The sequence below is a fragment of the Nomascus leucogenys genome, chromosome 6, assembly GCF_006542625.1.
Source record: "Nomascus leucogenys isolate Asia chromosome 6, Asia_NLE_v1, whole genome shotgun sequence".
Classification (NCBI taxonomy): domain Eukaryota; kingdom Metazoa; phylum Chordata; class Mammalia; order Primates; family Hylobatidae; genus Nomascus; species Nomascus leucogenys.
In genome coordinates, this window is record NC_044386.1 from 30,300,738 (window position 1) to 30,326,950 (window position 26,213).

Below are 26,213 nucleotides of genomic sequence, written 5' to 3' on the forward strand. Positions count from 1 at the left end.
CATCGACCTCAGGGAGGACAGCCCCAGCCCCAGGGCTAAGGTGTGAAGTACCACAAGGCATGCTCAGAGAATCCAAGTGGTTTTGTAAGAAGTGGGGCACAGAGTTCATCTGGGGGGTGGCTAGCAATGGACAGTGTTCCTTACCCTCCTGAAGCATTTGGACTGGATTCGTGAGCTGTTGAGAAGTGTAGAGGTCCCTAGCAGGAAGGGGACCAGCAGCCAAGGGGAGTAAGCATGGCAGGAAGGAGTGAGGGTCATCAGCTCATGTTCCACCAGCGTGGACGAAAAAATAATATCTGAAAAACACAAGTCTGGTGTCAGCATTGTGTAGACAGCACAATCCCCACCTCAATAGTGACGGAGGCAACTGGACTGTTCATGATCATAGCTTTACGTATCACAGTCAGCATGTTTCTGTTACCAAGGCAGCAATGTCTGTGGTTCATTTTAGGAGCATTTCCAATCAAAGGTCTTTAGATTATATAAAAAGTTTTGTTACTTAGAGAAATGACATTAAGGAACCTGGAAAATTTGCTTATTTTGTAACATCTCTTTTTCCTAATGAGACTGGGTAAATGAAGTTTTACTACATTTATTATTATTATTATTGTTATTTATCAAGGTTATTATTGTAATTATCACTCCAGAATAAAGACCCTTCAAAACCGAAGTCATCTTATTTCATAGTGAGTGCTACTTGGAAAACATTTAATCAGTAGATCTTTTATTATCTGGTGGAGTTGCTGATGTGTTTAGCTGCTATGTGAGGTAGGACACTCATCCTTCATGTCTGGCTTATTTAGAGGTATCTTTGGTGAGTTCACAACTTAGCAGAAATCCTGATACACTTGACCTGAGTCAAGCTGTTGTTAGCTGTTGGTTTAAAGACTAGGTTGAGATCCGGGACAATTAGCTTGTTGTCTCACGTCCTGTTTTGTCCTTTCTCTTCCATCTTCTGCCCTCTCATTCCCTTTCCAGGTGCAGGTTCTGTCCCTCCCTCACCCTAATGATGGGTTGGAGGTCAACTTAGTCACAGCAACTGAAGGACATTGTCAGTCTTAGTCTTGTGTCATTTGTCTCTCCCAGTGTACATGCTCACTTGTAGAGCCACCCAAGTATTGGCCAATTAAAAATACAAACTGGAGCACAAAACTGTTTTATCACATTTGCTGGCTGAACAAATGTGTCAATAGGATAAATGTTATAACTGGGCAAGCCAGCTTTAGACTCTTAAAAACTTGCCCACTCAATGTTTTCTTGAGTTTTGACCCCATCCACTGACCAAGATCTCTTTTTCCTGTTAGGATGTTAGTCAGACTCTCTGTCATAGGATAATAACAGTACCCATCTATGAGTGTTTTGTAAGGTGCAACAGAACTCAAGCTATGTTTACATAACTCCTAGCATATAGTAGGTGTTCAATAAAAGTTGGCTATTATAATTGTTGCCCAGCAGTGAAGAGAACTGCTTGACTTTGTTTAATTTAGCATTTTTTAAACCTGCTTAACCAAAATCCTTCTATTTCTAGAACCATTCATTAACATTTCAAGGAATGCGACTGTTCTGTGGAATACAGCTTGGGAAACTCTGAATAAAGAATTGGACAAAATTAAACTGTTGGAGTTGGGGTTCTGGATCTTAGCTCAGTCCTCACCACACCTTGAAATTGCTTAAATAAAAACAGGGAAGTTTCATTTTAGGGTATAAAACAGAAATGGAAAAAAAGCCACCCATATAAAAACCTGTATTTTTGTTCATCTCTTCTTTGTAAACACATCTCTAGGTGACTCAATAAGTTCAAGGGAAGCCGTCCGAAATTCTCAGGTCAAGTTTAAGAGGGTATCATGAAGTCAGAGAAATTAGAATTACATGCTCCTTCTGATTTTGGACTATCAGAAGTCATGAGGCCAGAAATCGTGCCCCTCCTCTTTCCCTGCCTCCACCTCTGTTTGACCTGATCACCCCTCTTCCTGTTTGTATTGCTGCCCAGCACAGTTGCAGGGTGAGTGGGATGCCTGCTCCTGATCCTGCTCCTCTTCCCTCCCTTCTCCTGTTGGGTTTTGGTTTATGCCTTTGCCCACCCCAACTTCGTGCCTTGACAGGACACAGACCTCTGGGAAGACAGGCCTGCATGTGTCCCGAGCAGTCTTGTGGGGGTTGGGTCACCAGCCTTTCAGAGCATGTCTGGCTGGCACTGGTAAATCCTCAGGGCCTAGGACAGACATCACTGACTTGCTCATCTGAAGGCCAGGAACGATTATGTCATTATGTATGTGCATTTCTCAACTAAGCCTTCAAGAGGGTGATGGGATGAGAAGCATCTGTATATGACGCATGTGTGACACATCCAAAGGGCAAATATATCAGATGACCGTATTCCCTGCATGAGCCTTGGGAGAATTTTCAAAAGTCATTCTCACTTACTTGTGCTCCATACCCATCAGTTCCAAAAATCGATGCCCACGGAGATCTCCTCGTTGCTTCCCACAAACAGGACCAGCATTCCTTGCTGAGGTGTGCTCATGCCTCCGGATTCCGGGTGCCAGCTCTGTGACCCTCTGCTGTCCCTGTCATTATAGGAGGTGAATGAGGGCCCTAACTCTACCTAATGATCTTCCCAAGACTGCTTTTGTTTAATGATCCAGTCTGTTCTAGGTCATGAGAGAGAAAACAGTCTGCAGGCAGCCACACCTCAGGAAAGTCTAAGTTAATTTGCCAGCCCAGGGCATTGCTTCCAGTGCAGAGCTGAGCCCATGATGGGGACAGTTATTTGGGAAATTTAGGTCAGACCCCACCCTAAGTAAGTTCTAACTTCAGTCGGGGGAGCAAGAAGTATGCCAGAGGGTTCAGTGACGCTTCCACTATGCACAGAGTTGCAGATGAAGACCCCAGCTCTCTCCCCAGGTTCCTGACTGTCAGCCACCTGCCCTTTGCAGTTTCCCAGAGTTCCACTGGGATAAAGGTGCAGATTTTCAGCTTAACTTTCCTCAAGGCTAAAATACGTTATCAAGTGACCAAGTGAGAATTCCATGAAGACAGGCCCACTATGGAACAGGAATTGGGGTCTCTGTCAGTAAGAAAGAGACCTCCCTTTGTTTGGTGCTGAGGAGGTTGTGAGGCTACTTGGTTTATGGCAGTTGCTGCTGTGACCCTAAATTGTACACTTAATTTAATGATTTAAAAGGAAATTGAACAAAAATAGATATTCTATTTTTAAAGTCTAGGTACTGTAGTATATTTGTAAAGTGTTCATCAAATGCAGAATATCCTTTAACCTTCGTGCTATGCACACAGCACTCCCAGACCACTTCCTTCTGCTATCTACCACCTCTAGTGGTCCAGGCGAGCTGGACCAGTTTCGGTTCAGGTCAGAGAAGGTGGTCCAGCCATTGTTCACTATGATGAGGGACAAGACTATGATGGGCCCGTCTCCTCTCTTACCTACTTTCCATCCAAATTTCCCTTTCTCTCATCTCTCCTTCAACCAAAATGGGTGGTTAAATGGCATGTCTTTTGCAAGGGAATCTTGAGAAATGCTGCCCGGCACCCTCAGTTTCCCTCCTTTGCCCTGGGAACCAATGGTCTATGGTAGGGAAGGTAGAACTACTGTGTGCTATATGCTTGAGTTCTCGTGAACACCAAAGGCAAAGCTCCAGGACAGCCTAGCTAAGCATTGAACTCAGTCACTTTCTTCCAGCAGCCTCTATCTGAGAGCTTGACAGGCTTTCTCAGATATCCAGCAACCCCAAGAGCTAGACCACTCTCACTTTACAGAATAGCTGAGGCCTGCAGCATTCTATGCTGACTTGTTTGGAACACAGGCATTGAGGAATTCATCTAACTATGAATTTGTGTCTCCAAAGAGAAGTGGGAGCTAAGTGGCTCGCTGCCATGGTTGGGAGCCAGGCTGTGAGCAGCAACTCTTTATGATCAGTTAGAAAATAAACAGCAGCAACAACGTGATTTCTATTCAGCTCTCCCCATGATAGAGGATCTAAAAAAACACTAATAAATCAATGTGGCTGGCAGGTGCTATCAGAGAGGAAGGCCGGGGCAAAAACAGTGTTCTTCCATTCTGGCCAGCTGCAGAGGACAGAAGCAAGAGAATGGAGATGACAGGCCTGGCGCGGTGGCTCACCCCTGTAATCCCAGCACTTTGGGAGGCCAAGGTGGGCAGGTCACTTGAGCTCCAGTTTGAGATCAGCCTGGGCAACATGGTGAAAGCACATCTCTACAAAAAATACAAAAATTAACCGGGCATGGTGGTGCACACCTGTAATCCCAGCTACTTGTGGGGCTGAGGCAGGAGGAACACTTGAACTGGGTAGGTCAAGGCTGTAGTGAGCTGAGATTGCACCACTGCACTCCAGCCTAGGTGACAGTGAGATTCTGTTTCAAAAAAAAAAAAAGAAAGAAAAAAGAATAGAAAGAAAATAGAAATGAAAGGAACGGTAGTTAATGCCCTCTTGTCATGCTACCTTGTTTTGGCAAGAATGAGTGGAAGATGGTGAATGATTTTCATCTCGTTGGAAGGCCACTTTATTTGATAAACGCACCAATAATGATTACCCTGGAGCTTGGCTTTCAGCGAGGCCCATGTCACAACTTTGCAACTTGCATGCACACAGCCCATCTACCTGTTTGTAGGTAGCAGTGGTGCTGTTTGGTGGAGATTGGAAACTGCATTGTTCTCTTCTCCCAGTTTTCTGAGCATCTGGCAGAGGAAATGGCTGCATGTAGGAACTTAATTAAGACTTATGGCTGATGATAGTAAGGAAAGCTTGCTGGCAATAAAGGATGCTAATTACTAGAACAGATTGCTCTGTGGGGGAATCCCAGTTGTTTACCTGTGATAGGTAACAACAGCATAACAACAGCATGACCTGTGTTAGTCAGGACTTGGACTTCGAGGTTCAAGCGTTGTTCTGTCCGGAGGCAGGGGACATACCAGCTGACCTTGTTCATTTCAGCCTGGAGGGCCAATAGGAAGTGTTCTTAAGCCAACTTCATACTTGGGCTTTTTTTTTCTCCCTTATTTTTTTCTTAATTTGCACGTCAAATTTTCAGTGTCTACAATGTGCTAATGGGTTTTCCTCCCACTAAAAATCATGTGTAGATGTGAGAATGTTCTTCTCAAGAAAAGCCGGTCTCTGGGGCTTTGCTTCTGGCTTGAGGTCCTGTGAGGTAGGTGTTATGAAACCTTCCCCGCAGTGGGCAGGGTGCCAGCAAACCTCAGCGGGGTCAGCAGCTCTCCTGCTAATTTTGGCAGGAGAGGGAGACACTCAGCCACCCCAAGAAGAAAGAAGGTAAATTTTGCAATCCATTTGCAAATCAAGCTAGAATGTATTTTCAGACCTGGGTGTGTATTCAGGGCCCATCTATTTCCTTCTACCATTAAACCTGCGAGGACAAAAGCAACTCAAGTTCATTGTTCTCCACCATGAAATCTTTTTTCCTATCTTGGATTGTAGCAGGGGCAGCTCAGAGGGAATGTCAAGAAGGAAGGAAGAGCAGGATATGGTGCTGGGGCACACAGTCAGCGCTTTGAGTGATCAACATCAACGTGGTGGTCCTGGGTTAGGATTTTAAGGACAGGATGGAAGGAGGAGGACGAGAGGGGGAAAGGTGATGCTCGGTGGCTGGTGCTTCACAACTTAAGCAAGGCCTGTCTTGGGAACCCCAGGAACAAGGAGCTTGCAGGGCACAACCCTTGTACAACAAGAACAGAATGCAGGAAGACTGAGGAGAGCAATGAATGCTCTTTGGGTCCTCAAAGTAAGAAGGGGATTTGATCAGAGCTTTCCGAGGGCACCTGGCATCTCCCATAGGCCATGACTCTGTGATTCTCTGACTTCCCTCTGTAGCTGGATGGCTTCTGTAAAATTATCAAAGAGAAGATAGACCTCAAACTTAAAAGAAAATGTGATCTGAGAATGAAATTACACCACTAAAGTTCACTTATTAAAATTCATCAGCATGAAGACTTTCTCAAGCCATAATGACTTCATGGCCTAAGTGGAAATTTCATATTCCTTTGGAAAATCAAATTGGCATAGCCAAATGAGCAGAAATTGTCTTTGACTGGTAGATGTTATTTCTACATTATTTTTCTTTGCCTGAGAAAATAATCACTCTGACACTTAAGCTTGACAGCTAAGAGTAAGAGCCAGAATCTATCAGCTGCTTCCATGGTCCCAGGAACTGTTTGCGGTGTTTTACATGCACTAGTTCATTTAATCCTCAGAAGAGCTCTCTGAAGTGAGATGGTACTAAACCCCCACTTAACAGATGAGGAAACTGAAGATTATACAGATTAAGTAACCTGTCAGGGCCAGGACTAGACTGTGGGTCCAGCCAGCTAACTCTAAACTCTCCTGCAAATCAGCACTCTTTCCCACCCTCCACCTCTTGCAGAGGGTCAGCAGATGACCACTTGAACTGCACTTGTCATACTAGGGTGGAATTAAGAGCTTGGTGTTGTGGAATAAAGACAACTGCCTAGGGCACAAACAACATGAACAGTAGGCTTCTCTCCTACTGAGTGTAAAATGGGCCAATAACATACATGATACCTGTAAGAAAATCACTTTTATTTTGAATACTGGTGTTAATAATTTGAAACTAAGCAGGATCTCTAGGTTAATAATTCTCCATCTCTAGACAATTACAACAACAAAAGCTAACAGTGAATGCTGATTCTGCCAGACACTATTTGAAGTGTTCTACATTTATTAATTTGTTTAAATCTAATGACATCCCCATGAAATAGGTACTGTTAATTTTTCTCATTTTCCAGATGAGGAAACCAGAACACAACTAGGAAGTGGCAGAACTGGAAAGGGGGGAGAGGATTTTTAACCATTATTCTAAACTGCTTCTCAGCACTAGCTTTTGGCAAACATGAAATATCTGCTTCCGGGATGCAAACAGGAGTCCCCATCCTAGCTAGGGGTGGGATAAGGTTAAGTAGATCCAGTCACCGAGCTTTATCTTGTGAATGTTTGTGTATCTGAACCAGGTGATGCAGAAGGCCAGTTGCAGCTCTCTTCCCACGAGGTTTCCTTCTAGAGATGGGGCGGGTAGCAGGTTTTCCCCACTAAGCCATGCCAGGTGGTCATCTACAGAATGCCCAGTTCATTCTGCATCATTGGCATTTCATCATTGACACTTTTTTCTGAAATGAGAAGGCTTGGATTTTTTGTACTTTTTGTACAGAGTTTGTTTGTAAACCTCTTGGTGTTTCAAGATTCAATTTGCTCATTTCATATCCAATGAATGTTATAATGGGTTTAAATGTGGTATTAGAATTTACCAAAGGTTGCTTTTAATGTAGGTAAGGGGTGAACTAAAGTGATTGGATGCCTGCTGAAGACAGTCCAAGTTCCTCAGTGTAGTCTCCAGATTCTCGATGACCCGACTCTCCTTACCTCTCCAGCCTCCTTACCTCTCCGTCTCGGTGTGACCCTGTTTCTCCTGCTCCCAGCCTAGCAAAACATTTGCACTTCCCAAAATACACCAGGCTGTGAGAATGTGCCCTGACTCTGTGTTTTTGCCTTCACCTGAGAAACATCCCTTCCTCTTCAAAACTTAGTTCGACTTTTTTTCACTGCTGTTAAGCCCCTCTTGCCTGCCCTTCTCTAACCCATCAGATTGACCACTCCCTTTTTGGTATTTGCACTGTATTCTGAACAGACTTTGAACACAGCACAGACTCCAACACTTTAAAGCCCATATAATATCATGATAGCATTGGCTTCTATTTGTTGAGAATTTGATATGTGCCAGGCATGATAATACCAAACATTTTATTTAATAGAATTCTTGCAACTACCTCTTGAAGCAGGCACTAGTCTCATGGTCAATATACAGATGAAAAGAACAGGCACTAGTCTCATGGTCAATATACAGATGAAAAGCTCAAAGAGATGAAGTGACTTCCCCAAGTCCACATGACTGGTGTTTATGTTTATGAAACTTCAAGTTTCCTGAGGGCAAGGGCTAGTTTACTTGAGTCAGGGCTCAACCGGGATATGCCAACAGTCCAAGCCTGTTTTCAATTCCTGTCCTTGGAGCTTGGCAGGGAGTAGGGATAGGGAGTGGTTAGATGTACTCAAAACACAAATTGGAAGGAGAGACTAAGACATTATTACTAATGGGAGAGAGGACACACATGCTAGGCAGACAGGCAGAAGTTGCAACATCTACTCTTCTTTGTACCCATAGCACCAGCACTCTAGTAGATATCAACAGTTGCTAAATATAAGTGAATGGATCTCTACTGTTCTTTAGTTATGCTCCACGTTCAGAGCATGAAGAGATCGTGGGGCTGTTGAAGGTGGAGAAGACCTCAAGGGGGAGGCTGAATTCACATAAGCTTGAGATAGAGGCAGATGTGGGGAAGGAGGAGGGGACTTGTCCAAAAGGGACCATTGGCAAAGGTGGGCACACTTGAAATACTTGACCTGGTCAACAGGTACAGTTTTCTTGACTTCTGTACTAGGCTTTCCAAATTCCCCAACTGGGGAAGGGTTTTCCCCTCTGAGCCATGCCAGGAAAGTCATGGCATGATTCTTGTTAGTGCCCCTTCTGCCCAGCTCTGCCATAGCTGACAGATCTCAAGTCTAACTTGTTAACCCTTTGGATTGCTCATCTTATTCCTGGCATGAATCATGTGGTGTTTTGGCTCATCCATCTGGGGTTTTCTTTTCAGGTTAACATGTTTGTTGAAGGATTCCACGATGCCATCCTCCTCTACGTCTTGGCTCTACATGAAGTACTCAGAGCTGGTTACAGCAAAAAGGATGGAGGGAAAATTATACAGCAGACTTGGAACAGAACATTTGAAGGTGGGGATTACATCTATAAGGCAACAACATGGGGCCAAATAAGCTGCTGCTTTTCTGGTTCTGTTTTTCTCAGTTGCAGCTGTGGGGCCTTTTCAGCTTCTTGCTTTTCTCAGCTGTAAAGCAGCCCATCTCATAGGCTTGTTGTACCAGTTAAATGAGATAATACATGTGAAAGTGCTTTGAACAAGCCCCACTGAAAGAGGAAAGGCCTTGTCTCCTGATTATTTAGGTAATAGCTCTATGCTTCTTAATATTGCATTGAACACAAGCCTCATGCACAACAGGACAATCAGTTTGTGAAGAGTTCTGTGATGAGTTTTAAAACCAGTATTAATCCCAGATATACATTCATGTGTTCAGACTATGTTGGTTTTTGTGAAACACAGAAAACATTAGCTGTCACAGTTAAACCTGGTGGTTTCAGATGATTAGCAGGTTCAACTGAGCCCTCTGCATTTTTTTTTTTTTTTTTTGAGGTGGAGTTTTTGCTCTCGTTGCCCAGGCTGGAGTTCAGTGGCATGATCTCGGCTCACTGCAACTTCTGCCTACTAGGTTTAAATGATTCACCTGCCTCAGCGTCCTGAGTAGCAGGGATTACAGGCACCCGCCATCACACCTGTTTTTTAGTAGAGACAGGGTTTTACCATGTTGGCCAGGTTGATCTCTAACTCCTGACCTCAGGTGATCCACCCACCTAGGCCTCCCAAAGTGCTTTTATTTTACTTTTAAAATAGTGAATGTTAGTTTTTGCTTTCTTTGTTTTCGAGATGGAGTCTCGCTCGTGTCGCCCAGGCTGGAATGCAATGGCGCAATCTCGGCTCACTGCAACCTCTACCTCCTGGGTTCAAGCGATTCTTGTGCCTCAGCCTCCTGAGTAGCTGGGATTACAAGTGTGTGCCACCATGCCTGGCTAATTTTTGTGTTTTTAGTAGAGATGGGGTTTCACCATGTTGGTCAAACTGGTCTCGAACTCCTGACCTCAGGTGATCCACCCGCGTTGGCCTCCCAAGCTTTCTTAATAACAGGGAAGTATAGGAAAACAACAAAAAATGACCCATAATCTCATCTCAAGCAACTTCTGTTGGCACTGAAAAATTGTACAAGATAAGACTATGCTTGGCTAGGAAATTTAAGCAGCACAAAAATGTGCAAATTGAAAGGTGAAAGCTTTCCTTTCCAACCTAGTCCCCTCTCCCCACTGTGTATCACTGTTAATGATTTCCCTATGATTCTGTCTACAAATATTTTAAGCCTTCTGCCAGCACATATGCATTTGTATATCTTATCTTAAAATTTGTATGAAAGGGGTGATAGTATGAATACTATTTTTCATCTTAGTTTTTTACTTGTATGTCAAGTTAAAGAATTTTCCATATGAGAACTCATAGATCCAATGCAGTTTTAAATGACAGTTACATATTTTTCTACTGTATGGCTGTACAGGAATTTCTTTAACCAATCTCCTATTGATGGACACTTGTAAAGTTGTTTGCAATTTTTGCTATTATGCAATATGCTGTCACAAGCCTCTTACACATCTTGAAGAATTTTTGTGAGTCCTTCCAACAGGGAACATTCCTACTTGTGGGATTTCTGGGTCCAAAAGTATGTTGGTGCTTTTTAAAGTGCATTAGAAATTGCCAAAAGCTTCCAGAAAGTTCTGCTAATCTATATTCTTGCTAACAGTGTATATAAGAGTGCTAGTTTCCTCTCACCTCACCAACACTCAAAGAAAATGAACATGAAACTCAATATGGAAGTGATCTCACTGCAGGAGCCTTGCAGATATCAACTCTATATTCATTTATTCATTCAACAAATGTTCATTGAGCACCTACTATGTGCCAGGTGCTGTTCAAGGTGCTGAGGATTCAGCAGTGAACTAAAGACATTTCCTGCAATCATTTGAACTTACATGCCAGCGAGGGGATGAGGCAACAAACAATGAATACGGTATATCTTTCAGAGCTATAAAATAAGGTAGGATAGGGAGCTAGAAAATGCCAGGCAAGGAGGAGTGGGGCTGCTAGTTTAGAGTGGGCAGGGAAGGTCTCTGTGAGAGTGAAGTTGAGTAGAGACCTGAGGGAAGTGAGGGAAGCTCTGTAGATGTTTAGGAGAGATCACTCCAGAGGGAGTGGCAAACATGGAGATCCTGAGTGCATCTGGGAGACTGTGGAGTGTCCCCAGACAGAGCAAGATGGCTTATGTGGCTGACACCAAGTGTGACAGGCAGTGTGATAGGTGCCAAAGCCCGAGAGGTAATGGGGCCAGATCATGTGGACCTGCAAGCCTTGCTGAGGTCTTTGGGCTCCACCTGGGTGAGACAGAAAGTCACCTGAGGCCTTTGAGTGACATGATCTGCCTTGTGTGTTTAAAAGGAGTCCTTATGGCTGCTGTGTGGAAAATAAACTATATATGCTTATGGATATCACTTGACAACTGGTAGCATAAAGTACAAATTGCTGAACCAAGGTTCAGTGCATCCTAGCCACTAACTAGTAACCTTGTCCTCTGAGCTTGTCTGTCTTCACCTGTATAATAAGGAGGTTGGTCTAGTTAATGACTGACAAGAGCTCTTTCAGTTTTACATCGTGCTTGCTCTTCCCCCTTTGAGCCCTTTAATGCACTGGGGTATGCCTATATCTATTTGTAATCCAACTAGTGACATTTTTCAATGGCAGGAGCAAATACTGCCAAGTTTAGATTTGGGGCACATATTTTTTCAGTTGGGACTCCTGTCCCTCAGTTTGTCCTCAGTTCTTAGAAAGGGCAGGACAGGACAGTAGGGAGAGGTTGAGCTCCAGTTAGAGTTATCTGGGCAGTATCTATGGTGGCAATTGGTAGATTTCATTTCTCTCCAGTGGATGCCATGTCTTACTCAAAACCAGAGTGACATCTCCCTTAGCATTAGACAGATTGTACTTCATGGGTGAGTAGACCTCCGGGATTATCTTGTTTTACCTCTGACTGCTTCAGTTGAGGAGCTGGAATCCAATAGGATAATTCAAGGGGCATATTAGGACAGAGCCAAATTTCCCAGAAGTTTTGCACAATATACTGAGAACCTGGCATCTGTGGACACAACCTTGGTCGGCCACATCCCATTCTTAGCTATTACTCACTACATGGTGTGGTCATTTGTTCTTGGTCTTCTGACAGAGGGACAGGAGCCAGAGTTGGGGGATGCTAGAGGGCGCCACTGAGGGAGGGTGTGAAGGGGAGGGTAGGTGCCCATGATGGCCGGAATGTATTTTGGTTAGAGCCAGGGCATGGGCTCAATTTTCCCATAGGCCATCTTGATGTCCCTATTCTAGGGCCAGGTCTACACAGGCAATATGAAATGAGTCCTGAAACAATCAACTGTGTAGTTCAGTCTACAATTAGAATTTCATTTGTTCAAATGTAAAGATAATTGAGGCCAAGCTAAGTTTTTGGCTTGAATTGTGTGGAGAGCCCATTTTATTTGCTAAACAATGGTCCATTTGAGGGTAAGCCTAAAAAGAACTCTAAGGTATCTGCATGAAGAAAAACTCAAGCCTTCCTGAAATTGAAAACAATTTTAACTTTAATGGTCACCATTAAGTGACCATTAAGTTGTTAAGGGAAAAATACTCTGGCAATGATTTGACGAATTTGGCTTTTATTGCCATGAAACCTGTGATCAACTCTCATTTCAATAAATGGCCTGGGAAGAAGCTGGATTTCCTCTGTGTGAGAGGTCAGAGTGACAAGGTAAATAGGACTGTGGCTTAAACTCTGAGCTCCACTACAGCCAAATAGAAATAGGGTGGAAAGTCTCATTACTTACGTACAGGAAAATTCTACTGTAAACCTGACAATCTCACCTCATGTACGATACTCTCAGGTGAAGTCTCACTTTGCTAATTGGCCATGCTTAGGATTCTCACCCCATTTCTTGGCAGAATTGCAATAAGGTCTTAAATTACTAGGGCCACCTCATTTTATAAAATACTCTGCAAAATACTTAGCAGGACACAACATCACAAACATCTCTCAATAGAATGACAAATGGTTTTGGATAGCCAATATACATATATATTTTAAGCCTATTTATCACTTAAGAGTTTTATAGGCTGTCAAGGATACACAAGTTTATGGTAGATGTACCCTTTGTAACCAGTCTATATTAAGAAGACAAAAAAATCAAAGTGAATGGTAGCTTCCATTCTGTTTCCGGTAAAGTAGACCAAAGTCTGGAAAAATCAGTGGGCCTTCAAACCACAACCCAAAGGACAGTAAACCCAAATGCCTGCCGTCTCCAAGCCACACTAGAGGATGGAACTTTCCCTTGGGATCCTTTTTCCCAGACATTCATTTTACTAGAGGAGTCAGTACTTCCAGAGAGAACCAAATCAGAGAACCAAATCAATAGAAATGCCAATTAAGAATTACACTGAATTCTCCCCAGCTGAAAAGGGAATAGCTTTAGTTAATTAAAATGGGGCTGATGTATGCATTCTCTTATTTAGTGAATGAGAATTATGACATAGACATATTTAATATCAGCCAATGACATGTTTGCTTTTATTGATTAGTTGCTCTGAGCCACCATTATAGGCCAAAGCAAGTGGATACCCAAGGCCCTCCATTCTCTGGCCACCCCGTTCCAGCCTTACATGTCACTGACTCCCTTTGTCCACATGGGCCATCTTCCCAGAAATCTCACAATTCCTCTGGTCTCTTTGGGCCTCTGTGCCTTGGCAGATACACCTAGGCCAGCCTTTCAGCCTCTCTCCCACTTCTTGATTACTGCTTGCCCAATCTTAAACTTCCTCCGACATCCCTATAAAATTCCTGCTCTTTCACTGAGTCCTCCCTGATTCTCCAACTTGATGTGCTGGCTCCTCCTCTTGAGTGATGTGGGCACAGTCGGGTCTTCTCTACCAAGAGTAATTATAAAATAAATAGTAGTAATAATAGTGACAGTAATAACGACAGTAGATGAAAACAATTAACTTCCCTTAAATGTGTTGAAAGTGCTTTATTTGTTTTGTCTCATTTAATCTTCTCCACAGCCTCTTGGTAGGGAGGTACTACTATGCCCATTTTACAGTTGTGGAGACTGAGGCTTAGAGGGCTAAGTTCCTTGTCCAAGGTCATGGAGCTATGTAAATGTAAAAACTGGGATTTCAATGCAAGTGGTTAGATTCTGGTGTGAACAAGCTAAATCCCCAGTCCAGGCTGCCCCTCTCTAGAGCAGAGAATATGTTCAATTCATCTTTGCCTCAGCTGTAGCACTAATTCAGTACTAAGCGTCCAGAGAATGTTTGGATAAACAATTAGTGAAGAACTCAACCAGGATAAAGAAAAATAGCTCTTCTTAGCTATTGGCTCCGGTGATCCACAAAGCAGGCCCACTGCTCTCCTGTGTATTAAAGCAACCTGGAGAAAAGCACATTCACTGAGTCCTGGGCGGGAATGATTTTTCTTTTATAATGTTCGTCCAATGATAACGCACACCCATGACCAATCTATAAATGCACCCCACCTCCACTTCTAACTCTGCAATTAAAAAAAATTAATACAAAACTCTGGGATAAGCATGCTGCTTTCAGGATTAGCCTTAATCTTTTTTCAAACATATCCCCCAAAGAAGATCATTTATTTCTTTTTCTTTTCATTTTTAAATGGAGAAATGTTAAGAATTTAGGAATGCAGACGCAGATGAAATTACAATGTCTTTCCAAAATGCCAACAAAAATGCTCAGAGTCTGATGAGATTCCCTGTGGCATGAGTTTGTTTAAAAAATCCTACCAATTCATTTTCTTGTTTTTGTTGGCAGACAGATGTATTTTAAGTAACCAACGTTGAGTTCTTCGCTTCTGGTCCTGTAGGTATCGCCGGGCAGGTGTCCATAGATGCCAACGGAGACCGATATGGGGATTTCTCTGTGATTGCCATGACTGATGTGGAGGCGGGCACCCAGGAGGTGAGCACGGGAGACCTCTGCACCAGTTGCTCCTTCTGCTCATGGGGACTCTGAGGAATGCATCTGCTCTGGTGGCCAAAGAGCTGTCTCCAATGCAGCTTCCAAATAAAAATGAGTTGAAAAACCTCAACTTTTGATTGAGGGTATCAAGGAAGACTTCAGGAAATGGTTCCATGTTTATTCTAAGTGAGGAAATCCTACCCTTCAAGTGGCCAAGAATCACACCTTAGTCTTATGGATGAGGGTCATCGGGTGAAATCAGTAAAGTGAAACTATATTTCCTCCCTTAAGATCTGAGCTTTTCTGAGAGGGAGTGGGAGGGTGGGTGGTTACAAACTCAACGTGTGTTAACATTTCCAAAGATGATGTAGTTTCAGGATAACATCGTGAAGAGAAAAGAGGGCCCTGGACACAAAGATGAGTCTTCTGTGCTTGGGAGTGTGAGCTCTCTGCCTCAGTTTCCTCAGCTGTAACATGGAAATCATCATGTCTTCCTGGCTGATGTCACATGATTATCGTTATGGGGAACAGATCAAATGAAACCTAGAAAAGTACTATCTACATTTTAAATTATAAATATACATATACAATTATACAAATATGCAGCGCTTCAGCAAAGAATGCCACTTCCTCTGTTTCCTTGATCGCTGGCTCCCAGGGTCATCGCTGTGGTGCCCTTCATGGGACCTGGCATATGGGACTTGCTGTTTTCCTCTTTGTATGTATCAGGTTGGTGCAAAAGTAATGCAGCTTTTGCCATTATTTTTAATTATTTATTTTTAATGACCAAAACCTCAATTACTTTTGCACCAACCTAATAGATGCCTGTCTCTTGTGGGAAGTTCTGAAGCAGCAGGAGTCACCCTCGCTTTGTTTAATGAATGATTGTTTTGCCCACTGAGTGGTCTGGGTCTCATCTGTATTTCTGGTTCACCCCTGGGAAAGGTGGGTAGCAACAGTTCATCAGGGTCCATTGTGAGGTTGCAGGGCTGGAGGTGTATAAAGCCCTTGGCAAGTGCTCAGTACACGTCAGTGATTGTTATATTTTGGTGGCAATCTAGACTTCCTCTAGACCTGACATGGCCTGTACCTCGGTCAGGAGAAGGGGAGGAGATGTCGCCAGCCACTCGGGAGCCACGTGCTTGTTTTCAGAAAAAAGAGAAGTGACTCCCAAGAACCTGGGTGGGAAGGCACTTCTAGATTGGGGCTTGAGGAGCTGATCAAGCAATCATTTTAACCAGAAATTGAGGGATGACCATGGAATTAAACCATAACAGAATAATGACTTTCCAGGGGCCAGAGGAGCCAATTAAGAGAAAGAGAATTCAGCCTGGAAATGGGAGTGCATATAGGGTGGGTTCATCAGAGAAGAGAGTGTAACTCTTGAAGGAATAGTCTGGCAACCGGAAGCGGTGAAACAGGAGGTTCCTGAAAGACGCTCTTTAATTATATGTTGAACAATTGAAGGCTGTGAGGCTGGGTACCTGTCATATGCTTAAATCGGGTATACAGTGGACCCGGGCTGTCCTTCACACGTCCCTGAAAGTAACTTGGGCCTTACAATTGGCTGACGGGGTGGGCTGCTTTGGGACAGATGAGTGGGACAGTACCTTATCCGATGAACAAAGCAAAAGCCGGGAATTCCGAGATTATTCCTTTCCACGAGGTGGTAGTGACTGAAGAATCCTAGGGGCAGCGCTGACAGGGCTGGGCCTTCAGTGAGTGCAGGGCCCAGGGGGCACCACTCTCACCGCTTCCCACATCCTGCTCCGGCATGACCGCTCTTAATGCCCTCTTGAGAGCACCGTTAGCAACTTCAAATCTTGATTTACGAAGTCCCCAGAACACACCATGACCATCAGTGTGGGCAACCGAGGAACGTGCCCAATGTACCACGCTTTTCTGAAGCACTTGCTGTCCTTGCCCTGGAGATGGTGATTTGATGAAATGCCCAGAGGCAGCCGGTTTAGATCAGGCTGTACATTTTGGGGAATAGCTGTGGGAGGCTGCAAGCTTTGTGCCTCCTTTAACCTTTTGGTTTGTCTATTTGTTTTTTTGCCTCTATATAGGTTATTGGTGATTATTTTGGAAAAGAAGGTCGTTTTGAAATGCGGCCGAATGTCAACTATCCTTGGGGCCCTTTAAAACTGAGAATAGATGAAAACCGAATTGTAGAGCATACAAACAGCTCTCCCTGCAAATCATGTAAGTCTAGAGACTTAATTTGCTATGTATGTCATCACCACTAACCTCGGTGTAATGTAAGTTTAAAACTCAAGTGTTTCTAGGGGCTTACATTTTGGAAGTTTACATTTCTTTCTCTGATGTGGTAAAACGCATGGGAACAGTTCACAAACTGGCGTCTTGCCTTTATCAGAGGCTTTCAGGTCTTCCTTCTCTTCCAGCCTTCTCTTCCACAATGGTGAATGTTTCTTCCTATTTTTACATCTCTTACTATAATCTCTTGGCTAGGTCATGTTTCCACTTTTAGAGAAAATCAAAATATCAATTAGTAAATATCACTTGCCTATTCATCTGTCATAGCAAGTCTCGTTCTGATTTTTCAAATTTGTGGTTACTTTCCAGCTCCTCAGAACCAAAGAGATAGCATCCCTTAAACATCTGAACATTTACACATTGGCAAATAAGTGTAAGATGTATTATTTATGAGCAGCTTTGTATCTAAGTAGAGAAGCAATTGGATGTTCTGATAAGTAGCTTACAAATAGGAAAGTTGTTAGAAATAATTGTTTTAGAGAATAAGGTAGTGAGGGAGAACAAAGTGAATATAGGTCTTTCAGGAGGCCAGTTGATCATTTTAGGCTAATATGTGTGTGCTTTTGAAAGTATCTTTTAAACTGTTAGGTATTTATGTCTATGCAATAATTATGGGAAGGAATTAAGGAGGAAGTGTTTTAAGAGCACAATGGGGAGATTGGGCCTGTATTTGAAATCCCACTGTTGTTACTTGCTGGTTTGTGACCCTAGGAGTCTTCCTTCAGCTTTTTAAGCCTCAGTTTTCCAATGTGTAAGAGAAAGAAATGTGCCCAACTAAGCGTTTTGAGGGCTGTTTTGAGGATTACACAAGATGACACATTGAAGGGCCGTGTACTAAACTCTAGATACAAGTTAGCTATTTATCACTTTTATATAACTGGGACACTACTGAACTTGATTGTTTCAAATTGTTATCCACATTTTCCAAAGCTATATAGGACATTTTGACATGAAACTCTGGCTTTGGTCAGAGAACATCTAAAAACAGAACATTGACCCAATGAATTTTTCATCAAATCTTCTAGCACTTTGAAGTGTCACCATCCATCTGTGAAAATAAGAAGCCCTGGGTCAGTGCCCTGGTCCATCTGGTTGTCTTCTTTGACTTATTTATTTATTTATTTTGAGATAGAGTCTTGCTCTCTCACCCAGGCTCGTGTGCAGTGGTGCGATCTCAGCTCGTTGCACCCTCCACCTTCTGGGTTCAAGTGATTCTCCTGCCTCAGCCTCCCGAGTAGCTGGGATTACAGGTGCCTGCCACCACATCCAGCTGATTTTTGTATTTTTAGTAGAGATGGGGTTTCACCATGTTGACCAGGCTGGTCTCCAACTCCTGACCTCAGGTGATCCACCCACCTTGGCCTCCCAATTCTTTGACTTTAAACTCAAAAGAGAGTGGCTATATCTGAAATCTTCAGTTCCAGTTTTCCTCTGATTCTCGAATTTTCTTCTGTTCTCATTGTGTCCACTCTCTTAATAGTGTTTATGTTTATCTAGCACTTTCTCAAATGGTTCTTAAGCTTTGCACTGAGCAAAAACAAACAAACAAAAACATAAAACAAAAAACAAGTGTAGGGTCCCTTAGAAAATATTTCTGTAAAAGGAAAAGTTGCCTCCAGTAGGAAATCGAGGAACGTCTTGCAATGAATGAAACTCCAGGCATTTCTAACTGTATCTCAAAATGAACCCTGATTATCTATGCTTCTTTTTCAAGCAGGTGGCCTAGAAGAATCGGCAGTGACAGGAATTGTCGTGGGGGCCTTACTAGGAGCTGTCTTGCTAATGGCCTTCTACTTTTTCAGGTGAGGACCATTTGTAAAGGTACAATTCACTCTCTTCTACTGTCTTTGACATTTGCTTTTGCATGATTCTCTTTGTGATTTGTGCATGTCCTTCTTTCACCCAGGAAGCACGGTGGTTAAAAAATCTCAGCCATTCTTTTGGCAGGACCCCAGGTTTGGTGTGGTCAGTGGTTTAGCATACTGGGTGCTGGGGTCATGGGTTTTGACTACATCTCACAGTGGGACAGAGCTGCTGCTGCCCTTTGATCACAGATTTCTCTTTTTTTTTTTTTTTTTTTTTTTTTTGAGACGGAGTCTCACTTGCTCTGTTACCCAGGCTGGAGTGCAGTGGCATGATCTCTGTTCGCTACAACCTCCACCTCCTGGGTTCAAGCAATTCTGCCTCAGCCTCACGAGGAGCTGGGACTACAGGTGCAGACCACCATGGCTGGCTAATTTTTTGTATTTTTATTAGAGATGGGGTTTCACCATGTTGGCTAGGCTGGTCTTGAACTCCTGACCTCCAGTCATCCATCTACCTCGACCTCCCAAAGTGCTGGGATTACAGGGGTGAGCCACCGTGTCCAGCCCTTTGATCACAGATATTCTGACAAGAATTCCTACCCCTCACCAAGTGAAGCAGTGGGGAGGGAATCTGGATAAAGGGGGAAATCAACTTCCCCCTTCTCAGGCTTTCTCCAATTCAGAAATAGATGCCTGGGCTCACCTTAAAGAGGAAGAGGGAGCTTTGCATAGCCCATGCTCTCAGGCTGATCTGTGCTCAGGATCTGGAGAGCCCACATGCTCATTTGCCACTGTGGTTAAGCTCCAAGGCTTGCAAAATTGTAATAATGTACGTGTGTTCACTGGTACTGATTGTTCTGCCCCGTGAGGGTGGCCCATTCCTTTGTAATCTTTGGTAGTTCAGTTTGTGGCTTATTCATAAGTCATTAGAGCAAAGTTTCTTTATTTCTGCATGGGATTGTAACTAGGCATATGTGACCCTTTGTGGGACAATTGTATTCCTGTTCCTTTGGCCACAGAACACGTAATTTGATTTTTATCTAGGGCATATCCTGGGAATCAGGGAAAACTTCTGTAGCCAAATAGAAAAGACCTAACCCCCAAGGCACCCAGGGAAGAAGGGGAAGGCTTGTTCTGTGGTATTTGGGAAAGCAGGCCAATTTTCTCTCTTGAATAAGGGCATCATGCCTGGGGGCACACTACTTTAATCTCTGACCAGGGTTTCATATTCTGTCACTTCTCATTTATCAACTGAAACCCAGATGTCCCTTGAGGGCACTCTTTGTAAGAGAAACCATGGTATTTTGTAGCCAAGTTTTATTACCACATTCACTTTCCCTTTACCCAGGAAGAAATACAGAATAACCATTGAGAGGCGAAACCAGCAAGAAGAAAGTAACCTTGGAAAACATCGGGAATTACGGGAAGATTCCATCAGATCTCATTTTTCAGTAGCTTAAAGGAAGTCCCCCGCTTTTGTTTTTCTGCCTGAGATTCTTTAAGGAGATAGGTGGGATGAAAGACGTCAATGAAACAGAAGGGGCGTTCTTGAAGAATTCATTATTTTAAGCAGTTAGTCATTTCATTTTAAAATTTCTGTAGAAGCTCAGGAATTATTATTAATCACCATCTGCCTCCAGGCCTTTCATCTCATGACAAACAAATATAATAATGATATCGTGTCACTCTGTTAAATGTTCATACTGTTTCAAGGCCATATGATAAGATTTATGTTTTTTAAAATCTGTTGTCTCCATATCTTGATGGCTTTTGGGAGCATTTCACACAAGGATATAAAATGTGGTTTTCTTAAATGAAATGTTTTGTAGCTAGAATAAAATCATTTTTACAAGTAGAGCATTCTTGGAAAGAATTTAACACCCAAAAAGGGGAAACTGTAATGAAAAATCTCAAGGTTGGAAATACAGCCTTACTCCCTCTAGAGCTGGAGGACAGGTTTGTGGTTGAGGACTTCTCAGTCCAATGTCTACATTCAGGTTCTGACTTCATATCTTGAAAAAGGGTTTCCTCCCTGTCTTTTTCAGTGTCTCATAAACGCTACTCTGGATTGTTGTAAATATTAGTGAGATGGGAGGATTTACAGAAGAAAAGCAAGTCAAAAATGTTTCCTTTTTGATGTAAAACAAAAGCCCTATTTCACACTAACATTTTATTTTACAAGTATTTTAATCTTATATTTTGGTATTAGAAAAATTTGTTTATTTTTTCATTTTGAAGATTAAATGTTGCTTACATTTTAAAAGCATGGGTGAAGTGCACAACAAACCAATAATGATAAAAAATACTCCTCTTTTTCTCCTTATTTCCCTCTTTCCCTTGGCCATAGCCAAATGCTAATTGCTGCTTTAATTACAGAGATGTGGAAATGTATTCAGATTACAAACTCTACAGGAATACATCAAAATTTTAACTCTTTTGCATTTTTACTGTTTAACTGTTTTAAATGCAAGTTATTTTAGGGTGACACTCCTTCCAGTTCTGGCCAGATCATGAGTTTCAAGATCAAGAGTAAAAAGTTACTAGAATTAAACAAAGTGTTATAAAGGGAGGCAGCCCTTTTCCCTCAAGAATAACTTTGTTGAGGGTTACAACTTGACAGCAAGCACAGAAATGACAAATTTAAAACTTTTACACACGACATTTACCAAAATTCCCAGTGATTATTTTGGTTAAAAGAGGGAACCTAAAAATCTACTCTATTCCCTTTCAGTTAACTCCACAGAAGTTTGTAGGCATCCGTGAATACCTGTAATAGTGGGTTAGGTGTGGAGATAAGGAATTTGGACAAAGTTGAGTAAGTTTTTACTGGGGATCTGCTTTGCACCCAGTAGTCTGCAACATGAATTTAAACTCAGGTTACTACTTTCATTTACACTTTCTGGAGAAGATAGACAGTGAGGGAGGAATGGGAAGCTGTCATGAAACTGCACCATCTTGGAAATACATAACCGGGGTCTTTCCTCAATAACATTTTGAGCATCTGAAAAATAATTTAAAAAATTGTCTTAATATCTATTGAAAGGCATGTCTAGGGAGGAAACAGGAGAGTTTGAGCAATCCCTTGGTGGTGATGAAGGTGGTAGTTCACACAAGTAACAGTGGAGGCAAAAGTAAGCGCAAGCTGCCTGTCCCAGATGCTGGCCCATGTGTGAGTGCCTCCCTGGAGAAGTCTGCTTCTGTTGCTCCCACCTGAGTCACAGTTAACAGATTATTTCTGTGTGAGGCACAGTTCTCTTCTGTTGTTTAAAAAATGGGAGCTGGGAGGCAGCTGAGAGGGCGTGATAAAAGAATTAAGTATGATCAACTGAAACAACCATGTCGTAGTTCTCCATGCTGGATGCAAAGGAAAAAGTGTTGAATTCCAAAAAGGATGGAAGAAGAAGGCGAGAAGTTCTAGTGCAGGAAGAGAGTTTGCGAAGTAAAATCCAGGAAAGCAAAGTGTTGTACCGCTTGAGACTCCTCAAAGTGAAACAGCAAGGAAGGATTGTGTCCATCTTAGTTACTTGAATTGGAGAGCTTGTTTCTCTCTCATTTTTATTTTTCAATGACGTTTTCTTTATATTTTAGAGATATTCATTTTCTCTTGTGCTTGTAAAAAGCATTTACATTTCAAGTCTATGTGCTTATTGCAGGGGAAAAATAATCTACCTGGTTGCAGTCTTTGAGTATAAACATTTCTAACCTTTTTAAAACTTCTATAGCAGTCCATTAACACTAACATTTTTAGAGCAAATATATTCTTTTTAACTTCAGGTAGAGGAATAGTCCTAAACTTAATATGATAGCTCTAGATAAGATCTTAAAGATAAGTGAGCGTTTAGTATTCTAAAAGTGGCAGAACAAATCATGAGGTTTCTGGATGCTATACCAATTTAAAATCAATTCTCATGTTAATATTGATTGCTTATCTACATGTCAGTCATTTACTTTTTTTCCTTGAAATCTGCATATGGGTTACAAAAACTCTGTTAAGTTTTGAAAATTCCATTAAGTTGGAAACCTTGGTTAAAAATGTAGGTGCCTGGCCCAAGGTTACCCTGGATTCAGATCTCTCATGATTATATTTGGGGATTTACGTTCCTAACTGCTAAGCAACATCTTTGACAACTAGTAATTCATACTCTACTAGTAGTCACATGTCATATAGTAAAATAAATAGAGCTTTAGTTCTTAAGTCATTCTATATGTTTTTACCCTGAAATCCAGGGTGTTCAGATTTCAAAAAGGATATTTTATCAGTATTTTCTCATCCAGTCAAACTTCAGCTGACATTGACACAGGTCAAATGCGTAGATGCTTTTTGGTGTTGGAAATAAGTGTCTGTCTTATGGTCATCATTGTCTTCTTAGATTTTTGGGTAGGGGGGCCAGGTAGGGGGAGACTCAGAAATAAAAGCGTTCCCCAGATAACTTCAATCTGGAAAGAATTTTCTGTATAGAGTCCATCTCTCCCTCAAGACTGACCACAGGTTTCATGAGAAGGTCCCTGAAAACATCACATTTCTCTGAAGAACCATCAACTTGTCTTTTCTTGAACCACAGGAATGGTTCTACAGACCCTACTGTAATTCTTCACATTTCAGAACCCATGTTTAATGGAGGGAAGAGAGAAATGCATGGGAAAAGAACACCTCCTTTTCTCCTTTCTCTTAAATTCAAAGACGTTTGCTTTGGAATGCCCTCACTTCTCCCTATTCACAGGCTTCTAGAATCATTAATTTACTCAAGGCACATGTGCCTTCTTTGCCCCAAATGCATCACTTTCCTTTTAGTTATGGCTGATTTTGGGTGTGTGTGTGTAAGACATGCAGTCAACAACGAGATGAAGGCCATTGCATAGATCTCATGCAGATAGTGATGGATTCAGAAAGTAGGTTCCAGTGGCATCACTACCTTCTTGTAAGCCAGTATACACTGGCTATTTGTGGAAATCTCTTTGGGAGATCAAATAGAGTATTATGCCACTGTGAGTGTTTATAAACTGGAAGGAACAAACACCTGTGTTTCTTGGGACACAAAGCACTCAGATCCTGAGTGGATGCAGACATGAGAGTAAATGTCAGCCCAAATTAGGCCCCTCGACCTACAGACATTTCATGGGTTTTATTTAATCACACCCCATGGTTTGGGGCTACACGAGGAAGCTGGTAATGAGCTGAATTTCTTATTCAGTGGAAAAAACTGAAACTGTCTAAAAACTCGGGATATATTTTAGGGGCAATTGTGGAAGTGGAGAGAATGAGATGATGGTGTTCAGAGGGACCAGCTTCTTTTTCAGTTGTCTTTAGAACTGAAGAATAATCAATAAATTAGTGCCCCCTCAACAGCCACACTCAGCAAGAAGCATGGGACATACTGAGCAATAAGAATCAGAAGCTTGGTCCTCTAAAAGAAATAGAAGAGGGTAGCTTTGCCCGTTGCCACTGTCTGTACTGCCCCTTCTGCCCCTCCACCCACATCCACATCCAGCATCGCTCCAAGGATGCGTCAGCATATTGCCCATGCAGGTAGAAATTTGTGAGTAGGCCTCCATACTTCCTCGGGGGAAGAAAGAGAAACTAGTGCTGGTTGTAAGAATGTAGCTGGCTTTTCATCAGAACCCTTATGCTAACCTGACCACACTTGCTCTCGGGGAAGTTCAAGCCTGTGATGTGCATAAACTCCAACAAGCCTGGCTTTGGTGTTCAGCACGCAGATTCCATAAATATCTCTTGCAGGCATACCCCACAGCTAGACTGCAGGATTAAAATAACTTCCAAAAGGTGCTGGATTGGAGTTTGTTCAAATTTCTCATTAACCACTAATGTTAATTCATACCAAACGCAAAGTATTCTAGACCAGCTGATGCTGTTAATGTTCAAGTTTTAAGTGACTTCAAACACAATGGAAGTGTTTCAATGGGAGCCAGATCTCATGAGTAAAAATCCATTTTATAATAACTCTGTGATGTATCAGTGCGAGATGATTCGTAGGGGAGAGATCTGAACAAGCAGAATTAAGTGTTAGCAAAAATGCTGCATTGCTTCGATTCATGTTTAAAGACCTAAATTTCTATGCACAAGGAATAAAGGGCCTACTTACCAAGTGTAAATCACAACATAGGCTACCAAAATATTTCTTATTTGCTAGGAGAACAAAGCTGTCACAATGCATAATAGTTGGACAGAGATGGCTGAAAAAGAGGCAAATTCAGATTTGGAAACAGGGTGGCCTCTTTATTATTTATTGCCAAGATCTGAAAATATTCAACATCTTATAAGACAACAGTGAAGTAGCCCCTGAACGGCATGGAGTTGCTGTGAGTTTGTTCATTGCAGACCTTTGTGTTGGGTCCTGGGAATCTGAGCTTTGTTCCCTGTGCATGGTGGATAATTGAAACCAAGAGGACATGGGATAGACCTTGTGACAGATCAATTCTGTGACCCTTGTCTTGTGAGTCACATTATTCATTGTTAACTTAAATACAGGACTACAAAACAGTACAAACCTACCATGAGTCTGGTAGAAAAGTAAAAGTAAAAGCTGCACAAGTTACATACAGTTTATTGTTCTAATGTACAACTATTTGCATATAATGTGATTTAATTTATTGTTGTTTTGTGTAGAAAAGGAGAACTAATGACTGTGGATATAACCCCTGTTTTGTATAATATATTTTATTTCTTGTGCAAACTGGTCATTTAAAATATCTACTTCATTTGATGTTTGGATATAAATGTGTATGTGTCCTTGTAAATGTTTCTATTAAGCAAGAATGCCACGTACTCAGAGTATAACAATGTGTTCTCATTAAAAAATACATCCCACAGAAACCTTTTCCTGTTTATAATTCAACCAGCATACACTGCACATATCCATATTCTTTGAGGGCTTTTGTTCTCCTGGGACTTGTTTAAGTCAAAGAGCAATAGGTGGGTCCAGTGAATTGTAATATTTGAATGATACTCATGAAAAAAACCCAAGAATTTCTGCCTAGCAAAGGCAAATCGACAGAATTTTAAAACGAGGGGCAAACCTTGAATCAGCAGGTAAGGGAAGAAATCTCCATGAATAATAACCTTCATCTTGAGTCACTACAGCTCGAGAGCACTTCATGGTTGACCTCACTGACTCATGTTATTAAGTCCTTTGCCACTTTAAAGAGGTCCTAAGTCAATTTTGTCACTTTAAAGACCTCTCCAGATTCCAGCATACTAAGCAGATTAACCAGCCTCCAGCATCTCCAGTTGCCTCTGGGTTGTAAAAAGCTGCTTCACCATCTGGGAAGTTACTCATGATTTATTTGAAGCCCAAGAAACATATAGCAATTCGCAT

The 26,213-nt window shown here is 42.1% G+C and overlaps 1 protein-coding gene across 3 annotated transcripts in view; it reads left to right on the forward strand.

The window, feature by feature from the left end:
• NPR3 (natriuretic peptide receptor 3) overlaps nucleotides 1–25,706 on the forward strand; it is a 105,358-nt gene extending 79,652 nt beyond the window's left edge. The window contains exons 4-8 of one of the 3 annotated variants that reach the window (XM_030813954.1): nucleotides 8,711–8,846; nucleotides 14,703–14,797; nucleotides 16,867–17,002; nucleotides 18,789–18,876; nucleotides 20,228–25,705. In XM_030813954.1, coding sequence (XP_030669814.1) covers nucleotides 8,711–8,846; nucleotides 14,703–14,797; nucleotides 16,867–17,002; nucleotides 18,789–18,876; nucleotides 20,228–20,339 — 567 coding nt within the window. In that variant the 3' untranslated portion in view covers nucleotides 20,340–25,705. Of the gene's footprint in view, nucleotides 1–8,710; nucleotides 8,847–14,702; nucleotides 14,798–16,866; nucleotides 17,003–18,788; nucleotides 18,877–20,227 lie in introns of all 3 variants that reach the window. The other 2 variants (XM_012501602.2, XM_003274922.4) reach the window with 2 other exon arrangements.
• The last annotated feature ends 507 nt before the right edge of the window (nucleotides 25,707–26,213 follow it).